The sequence below is a fragment of the Arachis duranensis genome, chromosome 1, assembly GCF_000817695.3.
Source record: "Arachis duranensis cultivar V14167 chromosome 1, aradu.V14167.gnm2.J7QH, whole genome shotgun sequence".
Taxonomy (NCBI): Eukaryota; Viridiplantae; Streptophyta; class Magnoliopsida; order Fabales; family Fabaceae; genus Arachis; species Arachis duranensis.
This window is the reverse complement of record NC_029772.3, coordinates 7,867,708-7,876,584: the sequence shown is the minus strand read 5'-3', so window position 1 is coordinate 7,876,584 and position 8,877 is coordinate 7,867,708. Positions and strand designations below refer to the sequence as shown.

The following is an 8,877-nucleotide window of genomic DNA, read 5'->3' as shown; positions in this document are numbered from 1 at the left end:
TACATATTTTTACTAGTCACAGCCTTTTTAATGACTAATTATTCTTTTTTGACGTACAAAATAAAATGCATTGTTATATGATTAATAGTCATTACATATTTAATTTAGAGTATATTTGTACTCCAAATTGAATAGATAATAATTTAGTTAAGGTTGATTTGTTAAAATTTTTTAACCAAAAACTTGTATAATAAATTAGTTTATTAGATTTTTTAATTGATTTGTTGTTAACAAATTTTTATATAAACTGATTTGATGGCTGATTTTTAGTTAACCTAGTTGAATATGATTCTCTGAATCATAGTTGTTAGCGATTTCTTTTAAAATCATGTTGAAAATTATCGAATTTAAAATTGATATATAATTAAAAAGAAAAAGCTGTTAAAGGTGGGGTTCACCAGTGTACACATGTGTTAGACAATTAATTTTTGGCAATGTATACAACATAGACGAAAAACATATATACACATAGTTGATAGTTGATACTACTACTAACCCTTTTGCATATGTATTCAACAGAAGCCAACAAAACACACATAGAAGATGATGATGATGAATTGATGATGATGATGATGATGATGATGATGAGGGACAGAGAGACACCCCTTTAAGCCTTTGCTTTTACTACTGAGCCTACACAAACAAGAGGTGGCCCTCCCTTCCCCTTCATCAAAAATATTTTGTACTTTTTTTCATACCCTTCTTTCTTCTTAGGTTTAGTTCATTCTTTTTTCTATCTATTATTATTCATTTTCTTTCTCCCTTTCAATCTCAATTGTTCTTCTTCTGAGCAGCCCTTTGTAGAATTCATGTCTGGCTTGTATAATCAGATTTCCTCACCTGCATCTCAAAGGGCTAATTCACCAAACATAAACATGAGAAGCAATTTTGATGTTGATAGGTATGAATGATTCTATTCTTTAATTTGTTTGTTGTTTTTTTATAATATTGAAAATTCAACTCATTTGTTTGTTTTTTTTCAGTCACTACTTAACTGAGCTGCTACAAGAACACCAGAAGCTTGGTCCTTTCATGCAAGTTCTACCCTTGTGTAGCAGACTCCTCAATCAAGGTTATTAATTTTCTTTTGATTTCTTATGTTTTAATGTGAAATTCAATAGTGTTTAGTGTTTGTATCTTCAATTTCACTACTCTTGTTTGTTCAATTTTTCATTTCTATTGAGACACCTCTCTAATTTGATTTCTGTTACTCTGAACTAGTTTATCACCTTTTCTTTGTATTCAGGGTTATAATTTTAATCTTCTTTTGTAATGCACCAAGTACTCAATTTCAGTTTATTGATTATGGATTCACTCAATCATCCTACATTATGTAATTTTTATGAATGGTTCTTTACAATTCTGAATCTGTTGATTGGTGACAGAATCATGAAAAAGGAAGAATACATTAGTATAAGTATACATTAAACTCCGTTTAGATTTTTCGTTATATATATCTTGCTAGAACCCTTCCCATTCAACGATTTTCAACTTATATCAAGAAAGTATCATCAACATTACTTGTGCTCTTTTAGATTCTGTGTTGCTGTTCATACAAGTTCTTCTTATATTGAGTATCATTTTCATTGTATCAGAGATTTTAAGGGTTTCTGGGAAGAATGGAATGTTGCAGAACCAAGTAGGATTTAGTGACTTTGACAGAATGCAATATGTAAGCCCGAGTCATATGGTTTCCTCTGAGATAACACCGAACTTCACTGGCTGGAACAGCTTGTCACACGATGTAATTATCTCAGCATTTTGTTCTAACTCAATATGAAACTTTCTAATTGTTAACCTAAGATTATCACATGCGCACATGCGACACCCTTTGATTTGTTGTGGTAAGGGTAGATGTTTTATTCAAATGCAGAGATGTTAGTGTATTTATCCGGTCACGGCATCTTAATTTCCTTTAAACATTTACCAGCACTCTTTCAGCCTTTCATTTCTTTTCTCTGTTTAAATCTTATGGCCATTTCTGCATGATTTGGTAACATCAGAGGCTAAGTGGAGTACAAGGCCTAAATGTGGATTGGCAAACATCACCCCAAGCAGTTCCGAATTCTCACATTGTGAAGAAGATTTTGCGCTTGGATATTCCGAAGGAAGGCTATCCAAATGTAAGATATGTAAGACATTTTCTGCTGCATTTTTGTCCCTAAGCTCTAAAAGATTTATGCATCCTCTAATAATGTTGTGATATTTTTCGACTTTCTATTAACCGTTGAATCACTAAGGCTAGTTTAGCTTTTCAGTTTAATTTCGTCGGCCGGCTTCTTGGCCCAAGGGGTAATTCGCTCAAGCGAGTCGAGGCAACAACTGGTTGCCGTGTGTTTATCAGAGGGAAAGGTTCAATTAAGGACCTAGACAAGGTATCATCTCATCTATATCTTATTGGATTGTGTAGTAATACAATTAACTAACCACCAAAGATTATGAAAACTGAACAATTGAAATGAGTGGCAAATAATTTAACAGAACCTAATTATAATAACTTTTTGAATATGAAGGAAGAGTTGTTAAGAGGAAGGCCAGGGTATGAACACCTGAATGATCCACTACACATTTTGATTGAAGCTGAACTACCAGCAAGTGTGGTTGATGTAAGGTTGAGGCAAGCACAGGAAATCATTCAAGAGCTACTTAAACCAGTGGTATGTATATCTCTCTTTCTAACTCTTTCATTGGTGAAACTTCACATATATAGTTCCCAACATAATCTCCTTCCATTTTATCTGTCACTGTTACTTTTAAGTACTCTTAATATCTTCGCTCGTATACATGTGATGTTGCATTGATGCAAGGTTTAGCCAGTTGAATTGTTTTTCCTTTTCTGAATTGGCAAGTGTTAGAGATATAAACATTCATGTTGCGTCCTCCTATAAGTTTAAGCTTTTGGGATGAGTGGTATCATGAAATTATATCAAACTCTATGTCCGAAAGGTCTAGATGTTGTCTTCTCCTATAAACTTAAGCTTTTGGGATGAGTGGTACCATGATAGCAAGCTTGTAATTAGGGAACTCATATAATCTTTGAGTTTTGGAACTTATATAATAAGGGTAAGCCTTGACGATCGATCGTCCCTGAGCAAAACTATGAGAACAATATTCGTTTAGTTTGCGTTTTCGTTTTCTGTTTTATTTTCATGAGTCCTCCCATAGATATATAGATTAGGTATTGATATATATAATTTCTTTTTATTTAACTTTTCTTTTTTCTTTTATTTAAATTTCTTCTGTTTACATGTGAAGGATGAGTCACAAGACTTCTACAAGAGACAACAGCTAAGGGAGCTTGCAATGCTGAATTCCAATTTCAGAGAAGAGAGCCCTCAATTGAGTGGTAGTGCCTCTCCATTCACTTCTAATGAAATTAAAAGGGCCAAAACTGATCAGTAGGGGGAAAAAGTTGCTTTCTATGTAACTAAAAATCATGTATAGCTTCAAATGACAAGGTGGTTTATTGCAGAATATGTAATGCTGATTTTGCAGAACAAAAATAACAGGGGGGAAAGGGACATATATATTATATTCATTGTGACAATATCTATTGCATTATTAGTATAGCAAAAACTGTTTATTATTGATAATGTTTAGAGAAGACATGTCTCATAACATAAGTGTACTTTTTGAACAATTTTATAACTTATAACACTTGGATCTCAATATCAAAGCTACATCTTGAGACAAAATTTATTTGGAGAAGCATTATGATTCTAAGGAAATAAGGAAGGTTTATGTCAAATCTTATAAAATACAGAATTATCAGGAGAAGTTAGTGTATCATTTTACATGATCATGAGGTCTAAAATTTGTTCATAGAAGACATGTAAAATATATAACCGGTTAATATGCTTCATGAATTATTTTCTTCTAACAAACCATTTTCGGAAGACCATATCTTGAGAATCATGCCAGTAGGGCCATGGAAGTTAATGTAGATGTTGATGTTGTTGACTGTAACACTGCTAAGACATGTTATATTAAAACTTGTTTGGTTTTGGTTTTGGTTTGATGATTAATGATTTGTTTCTGCAAAGTGGGGCTATTTTTTGTCAAACAACCACCTTTGTCCATCACTTTAATTCCTAGGCCTCATTTACACCATACAAGGATGAACTTTTTCAATATTAGAGGAAATGATTAAGTATGCTTTATAAATTTTTAGGCTCGTGAATTAATGTAAACAGTTCCTTGATCATAATTGTTATAATATATTCTTTCAACTTTGATTGACAAATAAAATATTCAGATACTACATATATCGAAATAAGCTGCTCTGGTTGATTGTTGCATACACAAGATAAGATTCAAACTCCAATTTAATCGATCAACCAAGCTGGTGAGTTAGTCTATGAAATACTCTTTCATCATATGGTAATTCACAAGTTTGTTTTAGTTTCTCACGTTATTTTTCAATTCGACTAACTAAAGATTAATTTATTGCAGATCAGATATCTATTTAAGGGTTTGTCGTTAGCTAATGAGTTACTATATGCACAAAGCAGGATTCAAACTTTGACACTTACTTAAGCGAACTAGTGAATTAATTACTACATCAACCCATGGTTACCGTAAGTTACAAGAAATAACATGGCACTAAGAATTGGGCCGCTCGATATCCAAATGAAAATCCAGGCCCAGATAAAGCCCAAATTCCTGAGACCATAGCTAACCCCATCGCATATTTTTTCCGTTACTTGCAGTCACCAGAGAAGGAAAGAAAGAAAAGAAGAGAACTCAGAACCGAAACGCTCCGTACAAGAGAAGAGTAATTCGATCAAAGGAGGAAGAAGAAGAAGAAGAAAGAAGATGGGGAAGGGATTCGTTCCGATGAAGGCTGTGACCTACGGCCTCTCACCTTTCCAGCAGAAGATCATGCCTGGTCTATGGAAGGACCTTCCTACCAAGATCCACCATAAGGTCTCCGAGAACTGGATCAGCGCCACCCTCCTCCTCGGTCCCCTCGTCGGAGTCTACTCGTAATTAACCTTCTCTCTCTCTCAATAGCGTTTCCAATCGATTCGATTTTGTATTCTCTCTTCACTTTTGTTTCTAGGGTTTCGACTTTAATCGATTCGATGCATTGCTCCTTTTTGCTTATTTCTTCTTCGTAGTTTCACTGATGTTCTATTTCGGTTCACTTCGTGTGATGTTCTATTATAAAATTATCGACTTTAGGGTTTTCGTCTTCTTGCGATTTTGATAAATAATAATCATCGATGATTGATTGCTTTTTTGGCCTTCTTAATTCCATCGAATTTCGATTTCGGTCCATTTCCTGTGTTTTTCTTAATTTTGAGGGAAATTTTTTTTAAAAGAATTGATTCGCAAATTTGGTCCCGACTTTAGAGGTGGCTATATAGAAATATAGGCTCTCAAAAACTCCGATTTGATCCCTAGGAATTATAGTAAGGACTGATATGGTAGATGTCCCTAATTCATAGGGACCTTGTGTTGAGTTTGGGATTTTTTACAGTCACTGTTGTGTTTGATTACTGTGTCTTTGCTTTGGATGAATCTGGAATTTACTGTTTTTCAAGTTAATACAAACTTGTTTTGAAATTTGTGATGGTGTGCCATTGCTTTATATTGTTGGTTACGATGAAATGGTGAGTATAATACTTAATGAGTCATTCTTGATTATATCATTAGCCATTTAACTATTCTAGTTCTTGTCCTGGTGGCTAGTTCTTCTTGTTTTTGTGTTTTTCTTCTTTGAAAATGCTGGAAATTGAGCTGAAATAAGCTATAATCGTCGTAATTATAATGAGAGGATGCTCCACTAGCTTAGCATGCATCTATATTTGAATTCGAATGTTATAACTATTTTCTCGAAAAAGTAGAAGCGACGTGACTGGGGAATGACTAAAACTTTTTCATATAAATTTCGGAAATATTAGTCTTTCTCTCTTACTCTAGTTGCCAGCTGTCCTTGTGATCCTAAGCTAAATGACTCAACTACCAAGGATGCTTCCTCTTGCGAAGGATACAATGCCCTCGTGTGAACCTAGAGGCACCAACCTAGCTCATGCTAAGTTGTTAGGTCTCATGTCGAAAAGCTTAGCCTAAATGTGGTTGTGATTGGCACTGCTGTGTGTGATTATCTCTGCGTTTTCATTGAATTTTGAGATTCACTGTTTTTCAAGCTAATGCAATTTAGTTGCGTTTTTGATGGGTGGCACTGCTTTACAACATTGAAATGATGAGTATAATGGATAATGAGTCATTTTTAAGCATAGCAAGAGAGACATGCAAGTACTCTCTGAAAGCAAATGTTTGACTATGTGATTATTGATTATAGCATTAGCCATTTGATTTTTTTGTGGATAAAGCTGGAAATTGAGCTGAAATCAGCTACATTTTCAATTATATGCGAGGATGTTGCACTTGTTTACCTTGATTCACATTTCTTTCTTTCTTTCAAAAAATATCTTGTATTCGATATCAAAGCTAGTGTCTCAGGGAAAAGCTTAGCCTAAATGTAGCTGTGGTTGGCATTGACATATGTTTCTTTCTCTCAGCTTCCCATGCTTCAGCTTTTGCTTTTGAATCTAATGTCATTCTTTCTCATATGGGATGCGCAGGTATGTTCAGAACTACCAGGAAAAGGAGAAGTTGTCCCACAGATATTGAGAGCATGACATTATCAATATTTGGATGGTTTCCAACTTTGTTGCTTTAGTCTTTGTCTATGAGCAAATAATAATGTGTTGAAACTCATTTTTGCCCTTTTGCTTCTGAGATGCCTGTGAATTTGAGACGTTTCAACGTTGATATGTCTTAATGTTGATAGTTTTCTTCATTTTACTTTATGGTTGCGTAATTGCGTTCCCTTTTTCTTGTTTCATTTTAGTTTGAGATTGGTATATCATGAAATGAATAGTGAAAATGAAGGTAGTGATAGAGTGATAGTATCACGTTGTGAGATACAAACATGACAGTTTCATGTTAGGATCTCACCCATGGAGGGAACATGAACATCGGCAATTTCAGGAAACTTAAGTACAAGTAACTTCAATTGAATACCCAAGTACCAACTAACTACCGTTTGGACCTTAATCTCTTGAAATTGTATCATCACAATTAAGATTCTTGTTTGTTTGTTTTTAGGAAATGAGCTCCCGAAGAAGGGTGATAAGAAACTAGTAATGGAGTCTATTTTCCATTTTATCGTATTAATGTAAATAATAAAATATCTTAATTTGAATTCAATATTCAATAAAATAAGAAAATTAACATTGGTTAGCATGAAAGTTTAAATTTTGGATTTTGTTCAAATTCAAGGCAGGCTGTGTTCTTACAAGGTAATGGATTAACAAAAATTCGTAATATTATACTAGACCAGTAATCATTTGAACTTTTAAACATAGATGATTAACATTTTTTTTTTCAATTAATCTGTAATGTCTCAATTATCGGTCACAATAACAACTGCTGGAATCCAGTCTCAATCTGACCTAAATTGGAGTTGAACATCGTTGTATCAGAATCATCATAGTGATGAATTGATGAGTAATAAGACAAGTAGGTATCGTAGAATTTTAGAAAATTTTGTCCTGGACATATAGATTTCTTAAAAAACTGCAGTTTGTGAATGGTGCAGTTGGCCCCTCATTGGCTCATTGAGCTAAGCTGTGTGCCCAAAAGCACATAGAAAGTCTTGATTAGGCAAGATTAATAGTAATTAATAAATTATTTATTCGCTATAAAATATCTATCGTTTTAAAATTTTAGGGTTTAGCTTTCATAATCATAACTCAGCTGACTTTCATCTTTATTTTTATTTTAGCATCTACATATTGCGTTGAAAAGTCCGTTCCCAATAACTTTGATTATTTAAAAAATCACTTCAAAAAGTCTTGCTTTAAGAATTCAAAAAATTATATATTATTTAGAAGTATCTCAACATGAAACAACAACTTTTGGGGTTAAAATATTAAGGAACAAGTAAATTGTATTTAAAATGTGCAGATTGCTTAAGTTAATAATTATATTTGGAATAAAGGTTTAACCCTGAATTTTAAGATAATTTTATATATTTTTAACACAAATAATTACAAGAAACATGTCCCAATTTCCCTTTCTTTGAATTTTGATATACTTGTGTTACGTCTACATCTATTTTCGCCATTTACTTTAATATTAATTTGTCTCTTAGTCAATCGTATTGATATTGAAAAAGGTTACGGAATATAGCACCAAAAATACTGGTCCATACGTTAATAATTGTATAAACAATATCCTACGTGATAAAATTAAAATTATAATTTTAAATTATTTTATTAAAATTAATTTAAATTATAATAATTTGATTAATAAAAATATAACATGTTATGTATTATTTATTTTTTTCTTAATCTTGTATTAAATATATTAACTCTAAAATAGTTATTAATTTGTTTTAGTAATTTATTTTTTTCAATAAATCAAACATATATACTCAATGTGACCATAAATAATTTAATAATACTTAGACTCACCAACAAATTTTTATATGTTGTTTTACTGTCAAGTAAAAATAGATCAAAATTAGCTCAAAATAAATAATAAATTATTAGATAATTCTAATGCACAAAATTCTCTAATAAACAATAAATAATTTAAATCTAATAAAAACCAACTCAACACTTTTCTTTGATGCCTACAAAATATATATTTGAAATAATATTATATCAATGTTAGTATACAGTTTTACAATCATCAACCGTATTTATTATACATGACTCCTTCTTAAAAGTTATTCTACACACGTGTACAGTCAAAAGATAAATTATACTATACATGAGTATTTTAATAAAAGGAAAGATGATTATTATTATTATTATTGAATAATAACGATAATTATCGTTATTAATATTAAATTGGTTATAT

The 8,877-nt window shown here is 32.1% G+C and overlaps 2 protein-coding genes across 4 annotated transcripts; both read left to right on the top strand.

Annotated features, from left to right (window-relative positions):
* Window positions 1-456: 456 nt before the first annotated feature.
* On the top strand, window positions 457-3,680 carry LOC107474163 (KH domain-containing protein At2g38610). 3 transcript variants are annotated; one of them, XM_016093762.3, is made up of 8 exons: window positions 457-648; window positions 795-901; window positions 984-1,072; window positions 1,596-1,744; window positions 2,004-2,132; window positions 2,259-2,375; window positions 2,514-2,657; window positions 3,256-3,680. In XM_016093762.3, exons 2-8 carry the CDS (start codon window positions 810-812, stop codon window positions 3,400-3,402), a joined length of 867 nt encoding a protein of 288 aa, XP_015949248.1. In that variant the 5' UTR covers window positions 457-648; window positions 795-809; the 3' UTR covers window positions 3,403-3,680. The 3 variants fall into 3 exon arrangements, with proteins under 3 accessions (XP_015949248.1, XP_015949261.1, XP_015949257.1); XM_016093775.3 differs by having other exon boundaries at window positions 460-648; window positions 2,004-2,123; XM_016093771.3 differs by having other exon boundaries at window positions 646-901.
* A 1,017-nt stretch (window positions 3,681-4,697) lies between these two features.
* LOC107474178 (cytochrome b-c1 complex subunit 8) lies at window positions 4,698-6,813 on the top strand. Its single transcript, XM_016093786.3, has 2 exons — window positions 4,698-4,985; window positions 6,591-6,813. The coding sequence occupies exons 1-2, from the start codon at window positions 4,816-4,818 to the stop codon at window positions 6,637-6,639; spliced, it is 219 nt and encodes a 72-aa protein (XP_015949272.1). The 5' UTR covers window positions 4,698-4,815; the 3' UTR covers window positions 6,640-6,813.
* The last annotated feature ends 2,064 nt before the right edge of the window (window positions 6,814-8,877 follow it).